The 15,786-nt window shown below is 44.6% G+C and overlaps 1 protein-coding gene across 2 annotated transcripts in view; it reads left to right on the top strand.

Annotated features, from left to right (window-relative positions):
* Positions 1 to 1,080: 1,080 nt before the first annotated feature.
* Positions 1,081 to 15,786, top strand: part of ZNRF3 (zinc and ring finger 3) — a 66,378-nt gene continuing 51,672 nt past the window's right edge. For both annotated transcript variants that reach the window (XM_064392043.1, XM_064392042.1), the window contains exon 1: positions 1,081 to 1,514. In XM_064392043.1, the coding sequence (XP_064248113.1) occupies positions 1,275 to 1,514 (240 nt within the window). In that variant the 5' untranslated portion in view covers positions 1,081 to 1,274. The remainder of the gene's footprint in view (positions 1,515 to 15,786) is intronic.

Genomic DNA, 15,786 nt, shown 5'->3' with positions numbered 1-15,786 from the left:
TGTACTGTAGTCTTAGGTGGGAATTTTGTGGCTTACTGTAGGAGCCCAGTGCATGGTCCTGCAATCCCTTCTTGACCCTTTGCCACTGAAGAAATCCTCCATGATGTGTTAAGCTAACATTGCTCACTGTGTCATGCTAAGGAGGATACTACCTTGTCTTCACCTGTAACAAAGTATATTTAGGAAAAGAGCTGGCCATTTCTAGACTATGGTATTATTTCTTCTGCCAGTGAGTTAGGGCTGGGCTTTGTTTCCAAACATTGTGTTTCATACAAGGGATCTTGGATCAGTTTGTCTCAATGCTCCTTGTCACTGAATTATATTTTTAGGCTGTGTAACACCATGTATTAATGAGCTCCATGACTTAGCTGTACATACTTTTAATAGAAAAATGTGTAATTGGCTGACATCCAGTTCTTGTGCGAGACTGCAACAAAAATCATTACCAACACATTTTCCCCTCATCATCGATGGAGGTTTTGTAGACCCGCATTTACAGCCAAGCGAAAGAGCCCAGGTAACCCAGCCTCCCTTAACCCAGATTCAGGAGACTGGCATCAGGGGCACGATGAGCCTGGACACAAACGAGGAGCGCGCCTACAAACAGTTGGCACCGGCAGCACAGCAGCGCTGTCTCTGCGGAGGATGGGTGCCCGTGGTAGGAATGCTGCCAGAGCACACCGGGGCACGTCCAGCCGGGCTGTGCCACGGCCGGGGCTGCCCCGCGTTAGGGTCCGGGCATAACGCACCGAGCCGACACCGGCCCCGGCGGGCGGCACCCCGGCCCCGGCGGGCCCAGGCGGCTGGCACAGCTCCCCGGGGCTGCCCTCCGCCTCCCGGCCCTGCAGGCCCGGCCGCGTGGAAAGCCGATCCCGGCAGGGCCGTCCCGAGTGCCGCTCGCCCTCAGAGCCTTGCGGGGCCGGGCCGGGCCGGGCCGGGCCGCCGGCAGCCACGGCAGCCGCGGGGCTCGGCCGGGCCCGGCGGGGCTGCGGGCGCTGTGCGCTCGGCGGGAGGGACTGAGCGGGTCAGCGCGGCGCGGAGGGCGGGGATAACCCCGTGGTGGCCGTCACGTGGAGCAGATGAAAGGGAAGCGGCTTGGCAGGGCGGAGAGGAGCCGGGGCGAGGGAAGGGGAGCGCGGCAGCGAGGAGCGGGGCGCAGCGCGGCGGGAGGGCCGCTGCCATGGGACGCTGACCGGCCCGGGAGCCCGGCCCCGGAGCTGGAGCCGCTCGGGAGAGATGCGCGGCGGCGGGGCGCCGCTTCCTCCCGCCGCGCGATGAGGGGCTGCGGGGCCGGCGCGGGGCTGCCCGTGCCGCCGCTGCCGCCGCCTCTGCTGCTGCTCGGGGTGCTGCTGGCCGCGGCGCCGGGCGCGGCGCTGGGCAAGGAGACGGCGTTCGTGGAGGTGGTGCTCTTCGAGTCCAGCCCCAGCGGCGACTACACCACCTACACCACGGGGCTGCAGGGCCGCTTCTCCCGCGCGGGGGCCACGCTGAGCGCCGAAGGCGAGATCGTGCAGGTGAGCGCGGCCGGGGGGCGCCGCCTGCCCCAAGATGGCTCCGCGGGCCCGGCACCTGCGGCACAAAGCGGGGCCGGGCCCGCCGCCCCACGTGCGCCGTGCGGCCCGGGACGCGGTGACAGATGCGCGCCCGCGCACAAAGGCCCAGCGCCGGCCTCACCTCGCCGGGCCGCCTCGCTTTGACAGCCGGGCGCGCGGCGCGGGCTCCGCGCGGCGGGCGCGGGCGGAGCCGAGGCCGCCTCACACGCGCGGCGGGCTCCGCTCCGCGCCGCTCGCCCCTCCGCCGGGCGCGGGGCGGAGGCGGGGCCGCGCCGGGCGGCCCCTGCCGGTCCCGGAGCCGTGCGGGGCTGCTCCGCTCCGGGGGCGGCCGGGCCGCGGCGGGGCCCGGGCAGAAGTTGCCGCGGCAGCCGTGGGGTGCTGAGCCCTCGGGCTGTGGCGGTCCTTGGCCGCTCCGCGCCCGGCGGCGCACGGAGCCGGACCCGGTGCTGCTGCTGCGCTCGGGGTCCCTCGGAGCTCCCAGCGCGTCGCGCTTCGTGCAGAGCTGTGCTTGACTTGCTCAGCAGAGAAATGGTTCTTGTCTTTGACTGAACGCAACTCCCCTTTACTCTTATTGAAACTCTTGAAGTGCTTATCTCATTCCTTTGTAGTTGCTTGTAATTGCTGACTTTATTTTTTTCCCTCTTTGGCTAAGTAGAGAAAAATTACTTGAATGGTGTTTTAGTAAGTTTGACTGTTAAGCAAGTGCCAATAGTAATCTTTATTTCTCTTTAACAGCTGTGGGGTTGGTTTGTTTGCGTTCCGTATATGTACACATACATACACGCGTAAATATACATATAAAACTTACAAGAAACTAACTGGTAGCAAGTAGGTTATAGAAACAACTGTTAAAGCTCTGCAAACACAAATACATTACTATCAAAATAACTTTTTTTTTTTAAAGAATACTGCTTATGAATGCTTGGTATTTCAAAACACTTTCAGCTGTGATGATTTCTTATAAAAGTTCTCTTGGAAGCAGAAGAGTTATGAGGCCAAATTGCTGATGTAAGGTAATTTTTCAGAGAAAAGAGGGATGGACCCATTAAGTTATAATTATGACATTTAGAAGAGGTGGTGCTAGTAGGGCCTGGAACTGACATGGACTTTTTTTTAACCTTTTAGTGCTTTTTCATTTTAAGACTTAATAGTGTCTTTGGGGCCAGCAGGAGACTTCAAAGGTTCCTTTTGTGTCAGGTGTTAGTATTAAGAACAGAGCATAGGCCATTTAGTGAGGTCATACTTTGGTGACTGTAAGTAAAAGCGGAGAAAAAAAAAATAAACTGTTCTGTTAAGACTCAGATTTGCACAACTTGAAACAAGGGTATTAAATAGGCTTTGGCAGGCCTTATTGTTTGTAACATCACCTGTCTGCTTCCTCTTCATGCCTGAATAGACAGCACCCCAAATAGGAAAAACTACAGCGAAAGCCACATGATGTGGCAAATCTTTTACAGTCATTTATCACTCAAAAATTGATTTGCTTATTCATCTGGATGCATGCTAGATAACATATGCCTGTGACAGGTTTGGGGCTTTTTTTGTTTAATGAGCTGTGTGTGGTGCTCTTTTTTTCAGAGGAGAGAACCTGGCAGGTACTGTTCCAGAGCAGCTAGACTGAATGCTATCAGTTGTATTTTCACTGTTGAGCTTTTAGATTGCATATAACATCTCTTGTCAGTGTGCTGCTTCCTCTGTCTCATCCTGAAAGAGTTTGTCAGAGCCAAAATTGACCAAGATTTTCACAGCATTGTCTTGCCTCCTTTTATTCAGCTGGGCTGTATTTTTGTAGAACATTTTGAATCTGCTGTTTTGGATCATCATTTAAAGTTCACTGTGAGGTTTAGAAAAGGCTCATGAAGCTGTTGGCACTCGGAACCTGTTCAGCAGCAGAGTTGTACATCAGTCAGTGAAGCAAGCTCTTCTTGGCCCCAGCCCCTTTGTCAGTGCTCTTTCAAGAATAAGATGCATTTTTCTTTAAGATGAAATATTAGAAGTTCTTGAAAATCAGGCACACATTAAAGAATGGATCAAAGGAATTGTGGTTTTGGGACTACACAAAGGCTTACTTTTGTTTATGTTAATAGCATCAATTACTCATTGGTCTTGAAAGTCTGAACAAAAAAAAACCCCAACCTTAAGAAACAATGCACTTTCAGCTTTTGATAGGTCATACATCCACTCCTGAACTGGTTATTGGTCAGATTCCTATCCAGTAGTGGTGTGCTATTATATTGTTTCTCAAGTTATTGTGAATGAATCTTATTAGGGTCAAGTGTCTCCCCAGAATAACTCTTCAGAGAGATGAAATGTTCATATGCCTTCTTTCATGTGGCCACAGTTTGTATTCAGCAAACTCATCCTTATGTTGCTGTGTCAGCTGCTCCTTAAACTGCTCAAAAGTCCAACCATTTTGGTGGTGTCTGGCATGCTGGAATATCCCATGTTTCTTGGGACAGCATACTGACCATTGATATGGTCAAGAGACTGGAAGTTGCAGATGTTTGGTTAGAGAGTGACTGTGAAAACCAGACTTTGTAGAAACCTCTGAAATGATATATTGCTTTGAAACAAATTATCACTGGAGAACTCCCTATGGTTGAAACTTCTGGTACCGTTCAGGGCAAAAGTTCAGATGTAGTCTTGTCACAAACTCAGTGTTACACGGCCACAGACTGGCAGTGCTTGGACAGTAAAATCACTGATTTGACTAGCAGTGGCTTTATTGATCAGGATGAGATTGTGTATCTTAATCTACCTGAAGCTGGAGAGATCCTGTTCCTGTTGCTTGTTCAGCTTGATAGTTGAGGTGTGGAGCATCTAATGTTGTATTTCTTATAAAGTTATGGTTGTGATTGGACTGCTCACATGAGGTGCTTGGGAAAGAGGATGGAATTTAATGCCTGTGATGTGTCAAAAACTTTAAATTATGCGCATTCATCATTGTCAGTTTTCTGTCAGTCTTACTTTTTCGTACTCCTGCCTTAAAGCTGCTGCTAAATGCAGTAATATGTGTGGATTACTGATATATACAATTTTGGAGAGAAGCAGCATGGAGGAGAGATTTGAGGATATTATGAGTGGTTTTTCTTGTGCAGCAAAAGTTTGTGTTTTGGTTGGTTTGTTTCTTTTTGGAAGCCTCAGTAAGGAAATCATGAACTTTATGTAGCCATTGAACTGGAGCAGTGTGTAGATGATGTAACAATCTCCACTTGCATATGATTTTTGTGCTTAAAAGGTAACAGTCTGGGGACAACAAGCATAACTCAATGCTTTAAGCTCCAGGAAGAAAACAGAAGCGGGACACTCACCAGCTTCTTGCATGACACTTCCTAGTAGCAAATTATTGCCCATCTTTCTTGTAGAAGGTGGGGAGGCTTCAAACTGGTCTGGAAGACAGTGCCTGTGCCTTCCCTGCCTTCCCTGCCTTCCCTGCCTTCCCTGCCTTCCCTGCCTTCCCTGCCTTCCTTCCTCCCTCCCTTCCTTCCCTTCCTTCAATGGCTTTGAATCTTTCCTCTGTTTTTTCAAATGCAGAAGTTATCAAAGGCTGCAAACTGCACTCTGAAGCATTGGCAGTTTTTAAGGGTGTTGAAAGAAGTGATTTGAAATAACTGTGCAGATACAGAAGATGTCTAGCCATGATGAGAGGAGGCCGAATCAAGAGAATGTTTATGGCCTTTGAGAGTGGAAGACGAAAATACGCATTTTTGGGTTTTTTTGGTTGTTCTTTTGTGATCACGCAGGTTAAGTTTCTTCTTGCTGAGTGCCTGAAGGCCTTTCAAAATGAGGAAGTGGAATTATTTGTGGCTTTGAGTCACTGTCTTATTGAATGTTTTCTTTGCTAGTTATCCTCTTAGAATATGAAGACGCCTGTGATTGGGTTTGTGTTAGTTTCCATACCTACCTGTAAATCTGTGGCTTGCAGTGATGATCCTGAGGACATCAGGCACAATACATTTATCTGGGCTTCAGGCTGGCTTTGTCATCGTGTCCTCCTTAAAGGAAGCATAATTTGCTTTCAAAATAACAGATCACTTAGGCAAAGACTTGCATGGTTGTTGTACCTGGACAGCCTTTGTAGAGGGTAGTGCACAGGCAGCTTGCTCACAGCAGGGGTGTTGTCTTGGGCTTGATCTCAGGACAGATTGGGCCAGCTGTTTCACAGTTTTATCCCTCCCTCTGTCCATTTTCTTTAAAGTTTCAATCGTGCTTTATCATGTTGTGTACTGCATGGTGGGGGGTAGTTGAAGACAGCCTGTTAAGGTGTTTTGTTTAGGTTTTCATCCTCTCGTACTGTTTTGTCTTGTACTGGACACTGTCCTCACACCCTGAGCTCCAGCCCAGTCACATCACTGCGGACTTATTTTGCAAGGAGTTGCCTGTTCTCATTGGCTTCTACCTGTGATGTTGTAAATAAGGACACTTCTTAAAAATTAATTCTTCAGCATTGCAGTATCTTAGATGTCTCCTAGAATGGTGGTGAAAAGACATGGGAGGGGACTGATCCAAAGATGAGGTACCAAATTAATTGATGAGTTACTGGTTCTGGAGGAAGCTCAGCTGTCTGTGGACCTTGCACAGAGCTGCAGCAATACCAGAATCCTCCTATCAGAACCTTGCTGCAAGACTAAGGCAGTCCCTTGAAGAAAGGGTGGGAGGCACAGTGTAAGAAAATGCAGTAAAATATATTAAAGTATGGAGAAATTACAGTGGAATGAAGAAAAAATGCTAATGTGACCCATTTAGAGGAAGAAGAATAAAGTAGGTTAAGTAAGTAAATAAAAGCAGAAAGCTCACAGCACTGGCTCAATACTCAGACCAAGCAGTGCAATTTCTGTACTTCCAAGTAAAGGTGGGGAATCAAGTGGGGAAAACAGTTTTTGGGAGTTCAGGTGACTTTTCTGCATATGTCTATATGTTTAGTTAAACTTCCTCACAGATGCTGAAGGTCTGCACTGTTGAAAACCTTGCCTTTGGTGGCAGGATGCTGACCACTTGCTTTTCCATGTGCTCCTCTTGTTTCGTAGTTAGAAGTAGGAAAAAATCCCAGAGAGGAGTGGTACTCAAAAATTCTTCAACATGCATCCATTTGGAGAATTTTTTTTCATTCATATATATTTATTTATGTTTAGACTGGGTCTGTGTGACTACAGTGGTTTTATATCTAATTGCAGCCTGCTTCATGGTGTTACCAGCAGTTGTGGCCAGCCGTGCCCCGTGGGTGGGACTGGCCCTCAGCCCCCCAGCACCTCTCTGGTGCCCTTACTGGGCAGCACAGCTGCTGCCTCAGTGCTCTGCTTCTGAAATGACACCAGGTGAAGTGCTAAAGGACAGAATTCAGTGTGGCAGACCTGGAGGCAGCTCTTCTGCAAGCAGATCTTATAGGAAAAGCCTTGAGTAGTTGGATAAAACCATTGATTAGCATACATAGTAATTTTCTTCCAGTTTATACCATCTTGTGGTGGAGTGTGTATTTAAAAAGGCTCCCTTTTTTTATTACAGTCTTCTAGTTCTTGTTTTGGAATTGCAAAGTGAGGCCCTTCTGAACCAAAATAACTTTCAGAAATGGTTTTTCAAAGTATGAATGCTTTCAGGAGGCCAGCATTGGACTGGTTAAGGAAAGATGAGATCTGGATGCAGTAGTCTGTAACACAATAATCTGCTGTATGTTCTACCCAGTTATGTAGGTGGTACAGGTATTTGCATTAATACACTTACTACAGTGGAAGTGCTCAGTTTAGGAAGCATTAAGTGTTAACTGGTACATAATATCTCTTTTTTTGGGCTTCTGCCCTTCAGTATTCAAATATGTTCAAACCAGAGCGTGTGCCTACACATAAAAACAGAATGAATGCAGGTTGAATGCTTGTCCTTATTTCTCGTTTCCTGGCTTAAAAGGAGGGCCCTTCACACTCACAGAGACCAGCAAACGGAAAAACAGATTGTTTAAAAACAAAGGTGTGGTTTGAAGCTGCTAAAACAGCGGCAGAAGATTCATGCTAAGAAAAAAAGTAATCGTATTTTCTGCACTTTTCTCGACTGTTTGGCACAAACCAGAGGTGACCAGGGAAGTGTGATCTTGCAGATTCCCAACTGAGACTCCCAAAATTTGCACTTGACTGCACTTATCCCATTGGTGAAGCTGTGCTTACATTAGGCTGGAGCAGCAGTGCTCAGGAAAACAGGACTCTGGTGACTCGGGGTGTCCTCTTCACAGTGGCGGGCTGCTTTCATTCATTTTTTGAATTTCCTTTTCATGCTGCTTAGAGACTTTTGTTGTTGCACTTGGCTTCAAGATGAAGAGCCAGTTTACAAAGGTTGATTAGGTGCCTGTTATGTTCCAGACACAAGTACAACCTTAAATATGCAGCTTAATATATGCAGACTCTCTGGGCTTCCCAGACACATGTTACTCGGTGCATTAATGTGAGGATTTTAGTTGTTTTCTAAAGCTGATGGCCAGCTTAAGCTTTCTGTTGGTTTCCTTGAGCTTAAGCTGCTTTTTTATTTTGCATAATTTTCAGCAGTAAAGCAAATGGAAGAAGCAGTGAGGAGGTGACTGGCCTGAGAAGAAGGAAGGGGCATGTTTTAGAGTCTGCAGTCATGGTTTGAGTACAACTGTTTAATTAGCTGTACAGGCATGCATGTTGCAAGTATGTGCCTCCTACTGTGAATTTATTGCATGTGCTTGGTAAGCAACTTTCAAATACTTCTGATTGTAGTGTTTGAAAAATTGCTTTTAATTCAGAAAAAAGCCTAGTTTGTGCCAAGATCTGTTTTCCTACTTTGAGGCTTTTGATGCTCGCCTGCTTTAAAAAAATGCACACAATAAAAAGTGGTTTAAGTGTGGCTGTGAAAAATCCTTCTTCTCTACTTCTTGCTTATCCATTCCACACTACCCCTCCTCCCCCAAGCAGAAGAGGCTCAAACCAAACTTGCAGCTGAGTTCACCTTTGGAACTGCAAGTTTTGAGCTTTTAAACTGTCTACTTTGATGACACATAAAGAAATGTACCTTTGAAGGCCTGAATTGGCAATGCAGAAGGTATTCTGTTCGGATTTTTTACACTCATGGGTCACTTTCACAATTCTGTGGTTCATGGAGAAGAACCTCTTTTAAGGGCTGTGGGTTTTTAAAAATTTTATTTTATTTTCCTCACCGAGACTGCCCTTGAAGGTTTATAGGCTTGTTTGGGTTTGGATAAATGGTGGCACTCTTAATTGAGCTTTGATCGGTTTTACACTAATAACAACAGCAACAGTAATAATACCCGTGTGTCATAGATAAAACATCAAAATTCTATATACAGCATGCCAGTTGTGTGCACTTGTGTTTTCTATTTAGCCTGTCCTTGATGGCTTTGGAGGTTAGGATGTGCAGTGTAGCAGTTGCTGCCCTTTCCTTAGGCACACTGGGTTTTCTCCTAAAGCAGTCTCTAAAGGTGTGTCTGATAAAATAGGGAAAGGTATTGGTTACCATTCCAGTGTTGTATTTTAATAGGTCCTGCATGATTTCTCATGTCTGATTTGTATTTATTTAGAAACCTTTTAGAGTAGATGCTGTCTTGCCTGGTGTGAGACTAAAGAGTAGATGAACACTTTAGGATCTGGATGCCAAGCTGGCAGACAGCCTGGATGATGTGTAGCAGGGCTGGGAGCAAGAAATGAACTCTTGAAACAGTGCCAAGGGATGCTGCTGAGTTCAGTATTTAAGAGGAGCCAAGGTCTGGAGACCTCTTTTTGCTCAGAGACAAGGTATCCCCAGTCTGGTAGCCAGCAGTGTTTTGGCTCCTTAAAAGATACTATCTTTTATATCCCAAAACTGCATCTGAAGAAAAGACATTGTGGACTAGTTAATATAAAAGAATTTCCAAAGTATGATCATATTTTGGTTTTCCACTATTTTATTTGAGAAAGTTACTCTGCCAGAGTTCCCCCTGCCCCCATTCAGAACTGTCAGGGGTAGTATTTTTGGGTTTGGATACTGGGAATTGACAGAGTTTTTTCTACAGTGAAATAACACGGTTGTAGTTGCACATTGGGGTTAATTTCTCACACCAGAGCTGAATGTCCTCAAATAACAAAAGTCAAATGAAGTGGTCTGCTCTCCTGTTGTCTACCACTCCTGTTATCTTCAGGCAGCTGTGGGAAGGTGATTTGCAATCTTTCTGGACAGTTTTAGTATTAAACATAGATCCTGATGTAGAATGTCAGCCAGAATGCGTGCTCTGTGTGTGTGAGGTACAAACAGAATCCCTGTTTCCAAAGTCTGTGTTAAGTGTTAGTTTCAGGGGCTTGGATAGGAACTTTCCTGGAGCCCAGAGCCATCCCAGCCTTGGAAGTTGTATAGGAAGAAGCTACTGTCCTTTTCAGAGAAAGGGCTGAAGTGTCCTGAAAGAGTTAAGCTCCACTTAGCTCACTCATAAGGTATTTAATATCCTTATTAAACTCAACTGCTGGTTCACTTTTTTTTTTGTCTTCTTATGCTGAATAAAATTTCTTGAAGAGCTGAGCCTCTGCCTCTCAGATCAGAGGCTCACATGTTGAAGCTGGCAGTGCTAGAGGCTAGTTCCTATCTGTGTGACAGCATTTTTAATTTAACAGGACCGGCTTTGAAGTTCTTGAATATTTATAGGCAGCTTCAGATCACTCCAGTATGTATTCTTTTTAACTGGAGCAGAAGTTCTTCCTCACACAACAGAATTTCTTTCCCTCTGTTTACTCTTTGGTCTCTTTTGGATTTGTAGACATCTTAGAGTGGTTTTATGTTACAGAAATATTGCTTAAATACTTGCTTAAAGGGGGGAATCACTTGATTTGCTTTCTAGTTGCTGCAGCTTGGGGGTAGTCCAGTAACTGGATCAGAGCTCCTTGTTTGAGCCTTGCTACAGACACATTGTGAAAGAGATAGATACAGTAAAACAGATTTGAGCAAAACCCTTTCACAGTGAATATTTCTGCATTACCTGTATGAACTCAGGTGGGTCTGCAGTGGCTCAGACCTGGAGCACCCTCAGGAGTCACAGAAATGTTTGTCACAGGCCCTAGGGAAGGAGCAGGTTCTGGTGTGAAGAGGAACTGAAAATTTGGGATTTGGCTCTCAATAGGAGCTGATCAGAAATTATGGAAGAAAGTTTTAGAAGGAAATTGCCACTCAGATCATTTGACTTGAATGAAACTTCGACCAGCCTTGGGCAGGAGTGTTAAAGAAGATACCTGATGGATGAGCTTTCATTCAAGTTTTAACCCATTTCAGGCTTCTTTGCCTCAGTGCTCCCCTGCTCCACTGGCAGTGGGCTGCTCAGAGCTGGCTCTGTGCTTCAGAGGTGTGGGGTTTGGGCACTTCAAAGCCTCTGCCTTTGGTGTCCTAGACCTCGTTGTGATTTACCTTTACCTTGATGGTGCCACAGGAGGAGCTTGTGTGTCATAAGAGTTCCCTCAGCCTCTGCTGTGGGTTTTCTTTTCCTCCTTCCCCAGTCATGGTTCCCTTCTGCTGCATCCTCTTAGCCCTGTGTGGTGGATCCCATGTGGACGACCTTATTCCTGATGTCCTGACCCACAGAAACTGCCATGGCCAACTGGGACAGCAAAGCAATGGCATTTTTTCCTGGATCCATGTGGATACTGGTAGTTTGGGCAGATTCCTGTATCCTTCTCTGCTGCACTGTTTGCTGTGAAGTTCTGTACACTTTGTGTTGCAGGATGATCTCCTAGGTAAAACTGGAACACCATTATTCAAGTAGCAGATTTTTTTTTTTTGTGTATTATTTTGAATGGTTTCACTTAGTAAAAAATTCTGATTTTCAGTGATGAGAATTTGTTTTAATGCATGGCCTACAGAGGAAAAGGTCTGTGGGTTTAGACATTTCTGTTGTAGATGCACTTCTCTGTTGGGACAGCCTTTTCTAGTTCAGCAAGTGAAATCAGTGTCACTGCCTGGGTAGATAAATAGCACTGGAAATCAACCACAGGAGGAAAGTGCTTGCTTTCTGTTTGGCATAAGCACTTTGCTCAAAGAGTAAGGCTTCTCTTCCTACAGACATTCAGCAGGGAAATAGAGACCTGTAACTTACTAATGTAGCAGTGAGAGTTTCTGAAATATGCCAGTGAGCAGAACTTTGTAATGTACAAAAGTAGAGAAAGAACTGCATGGCTGCTGGAGTTCCACTCCAGTGCTTGTGTCTAGGGATGGGTGGATGTGGTGGTGACTCCATTTTTCTGTAGTTCCTGCCTCCAGACTGTTGTTAACAAATTCCTTCTCCCTACATACCCTGAAATATCCTTGTGAGACAGGAAAATCTATCAAGTGTGGAAATACTCAATGCTTCTGTCTCTGGGCAGGATTTCTCCAATAACCACAAGTTGTGCTAGAGGAGGATTAGATTAGATATTAGGAAACAAAAAAATCACACAGAGGGCTGTAAAGCATTGGAAGAGACTGGCTAGTGAAAGTGGTGGTGTTACTATCTCTGGAATTGTTCAAGAAATGTGTGGATGTGGCTTTTGAGGACATGGTTTAGTGATGAACATGGTGGTGTTGGACTTGATCTTAATAATGGTTCTGTGATTTCCTCTCTCAGTGTGCTTTTGTTTTAGTAGGAAGTAACAGACAGTAGCATACCTGTAGTTAAATGTAATTGTAGTGAGAATTTTTGCAAATCAAATTGCTTTTCCGTCCTTAAGTTGCACTTGGTGTGTTAGAATTCACATTGGTGAAGCTGGGAAAATATTTGCTTCCTGTGTAAGTGATAAAACATACTAGGTGGTAAGGATATTGCTAGCAAATAACCTTGTAGATAAAGATATTTGTCAGACTAGGTAGCACTACTTAAGAAGCTGAATTTTATATATATATATATTTAGCAGTTGTACTGTCCAGGTACTGGTGAATGTTGAAATCTTGTCAATATAAACATATTCCATATAAAATGGGTTCTGCGGTCTTTAGAACAGAATCCACAAACTGTTGCAATTTGCTCTTGTTCCTGAGACAGCAGAATTTTGATCTAGGTTAGGACTAGTCCAGGTAGGAATGACTGAGAAAAGTTATAGGAATCCTGAGTATCTGTCAATGGAAAGTTGAGGGGCAGGGAACTTGACATTTTTATATCATTCTTGCTAGGAAAAAAAGCTTGGAACAGCAAACAAGAGATGCTCAGAAGGACAAGAGAGAAGTTGAAGCCTTAGAAGAAAGCCATCCTAAGCAGTTGCTGGGTGTAGCACACTGTAAACACTGCCCAGCTGGAGAATGTCCTCTAGCACTCCTCTGCCTCTAGAGGCGTGGTGGTTGTGGCTGCTCTGCTTTAAGGAATGGTTCATGAGCTGTATGATGGAGGAATTTAATCTTTGTATCAGTATGATAATGTGGCATATCCATGCCCAACTGCAGGGCTCCATTTCTCAGCAGAGAATAGCATTTCTTAGTCTGGAAGAGAATCTCTACGTGAATTCACAGACTTTTGCTGTTTGTGTTATATGGAATTAACATTACAGACTGTGCCTCTGGAAGGAGGAGTTGGGTTTATTTACCTGGTCAAGCTGAGACAGCTGCTAGAAGAATATAATTTAAAAAAAAACCCAAAACGATATCTATTTAGAGATAAGGCAATTTACATTAAAAATAATTTTTTAAGAGTAATTTCAGGCATTTTCAGTGCTCCTTCAGCTTAAGTCTTAAGGATACAGAGTACATTTATAATTGTGTAGTAATCTTTAAAGCAATTAAGAATGTGCTGTCTGACTGGGACTTTGTGGGTACTTGGTTTGATTTTTTTACTGTCCATTTAGAAACCTGTCAGTGAAATGTCCTTGCAGATGCTGAGGGATGACTGCTAACAGTGAATGAAGCAAATTATTGGAAGCATGAACAAAATGGGTTAGAACAAAACATATGCTCTGCTTTGCAACAGGTGAGCAAGCATATGCTGCCTAACTGAAATGCTAGAAAAGACTACTTTAAAATCATACATGTTTTAGGAAAATACAATTCTGATATTGGCCTGTTCGTGTCCCTCATTACCTGGTGGAGAATTGATCTCTGATGTTAAGACTCCAGGATCGGATTTCTAGTACTGGGACAGGTCCTGGATTATTCAGTGGGTGAATAAACTGCATTCAGGGTGTTTAAAATTTGGCAGCTAATCCTGGCAGAGCAGCAGCTCTCCCCTGCTGTCCTGCAGGTTGCTTTTCCAAGCCCACATTGTTGCTGTCTGGGGTGGATGGAGAAGAGCTGGGGAGCAGCTTCTGGAAGGGCTCAGGTGCTGTTTACAGCCTGAGATTGTTTCTGAGTCACAGAAACCCTGATGGACAACAGTGACTGATGTTAAATCTGAGTGCAAAAGAATTAGTCAAAAAATGAGGTTTGCCCTCCGATTTCTTTCCTGGTGCCTTTTTCATGCCTTTGAATTCTCACTTTCTGATTGCTTCTAGTTCCTGTGTGAATTCTCAGGGCACTACCAGGGAAACACAGAACTGTTTCTGCACTTCAAGGTGAAAGTGATTTTCAAGAGAGTGAATACAAGTTCATGATCCTAACGTTTCAACCCCACTCTTCTATAATAATTAAGACAGGAAAAAAATGATAACCTCTAACTAATTCAGAGTTAGTCTTTGTGTAGCTGAATTTGTCTTCTCATCTGTCTTTGAGGGTAGAGAAGGAAGTTTTGGTTTGTTTTGAAATGTGATTGGTTTAGTCCTGCAGTTGGAGGTATTTGTTAAAAGCTCTTTATCTTTGTTATATCTAGCCACAAAAGTGCAGTAAAAGAGAATTAAATTAGGAAAAGAGAATTTTTTACATGTGATGCTCCTTAAGTGTTATTTTTAATATGTCTTATCTCTGATCCCTTGACATGGACCAGGTCTCAGAGACACTGAAGGGAAATGCCAAGGTGATGTAGAATCTTGGAATTCCCAACCCAGCCCTGCAGGGTCTGTTAAAATAATCACTGATGCTGAGTCTTGGTTATCCTTCAGGACAATTTTATAGGTGGCACTATTTCTGTCATGTTCTGATATTTCATGATGAAATTACTTACAGATGGGTCACAGGCAGAGAAACTAGGGTTGGTATTTTTTATCTCAAGAGACCTTCCCTTTCTTGAAGAAAGCTAATTTGTAATGCTCTGGAAATCACTTCAGTGTCCTTCTTAGGGTCAAAATTAGGCATCTGACAGAGAGAATTAAAGTGCAAATAAGCAGATCCAAAAGTTGGCTATTCAGAAATGTCTTGAAGTTCCAGCAGGATTTACTTTTTTTTTTTTTTTTTCCCCTCTAATATTGCCCAAAAGATGGGCCATGAATGAATAGTTGCATCAGTGTGCTAGTCTGGTAGTTAATATACTGCTTTTGTAGTCCATATAGCAGAATCCTGAAAATTTGTCATCAACTTCATTTTCTAGTACATTTCTGATAAGAAGTGTTTGCCAGCCACCTTTCCCCAGCCTCCCTGCCCAAAGCCAAATCAAGTTTCTGAAATTGCTCTGTGAGATTTTAAGTTGCTGCATTGATTGAAGATGTCTCTGGACTGAAAATGAGGAAGGCAGAGAATTGTTTTCCCCTCAAATAAATATTAGAACATTCATTTAACTTTTAGATGATTTAATGGCTCTTGCAGGCCTGACACATCTCCTTGCATCAATCACTTGTGCAAAAATATTAAGTTAATACTTCTTCGAGATAATAGTGATCTGTTATCAAATATTTTGGATTCTGTTCAGTCTTCCAGTTCAGCACTGGGAAGGACTGGGCATGACAACTGACCTTGAGCACTGTGTTGGACATTCAGGCCAGGCACTGCTGCATGGCATCGCAATTCCCTGTGACACACTTTCCCTGGGAGCTGTCAACTGCAGCACCAAAGTTTTGCAAACAGCCACAGCTGTGTTTTCACGCTACAGCTCAACTGAGTTCACTCTGCTTTCTCTGTCTGGGAAGGCTGCTGTTGTGATTTGCCCAAGCTGTTTCCACAGTCCTTGGAGAAAAAGAATTGAAATTTTGAGTCTCCTCTCTATATGTAGAGTTTGTGTTGACTCTTCAGGCTCTGCTGCTGAGTGAGTGATGCAGCTGCTGCAAATATTAGCCTGTAGTAGTGAAGTGATGCAGCACCTAGAACATTGAATATTTTGAGTGGGAATTCAGAAACCTGAATAATGTAGAACTGGCTGTTGTTTCTGTATATTCTGGTGAGAGTTTCTTACCCAAGTTTTGTGGAGATGTTCAATGAAGGAGCTGTTCAG

Source organism: Passer domesticus, chromosome 17 (genome assembly GCF_036417665.1).
Source record: "Passer domesticus isolate bPasDom1 chromosome 17, bPasDom1.hap1, whole genome shotgun sequence".
In the NCBI taxonomy this organism is placed as follows: domain Eukaryota; kingdom Metazoa; phylum Chordata; class Aves; order Passeriformes; family Passeridae; genus Passer; species Passer domesticus.
This window is presented reverse-complemented; position numbering and strand designations above follow the sequence as displayed.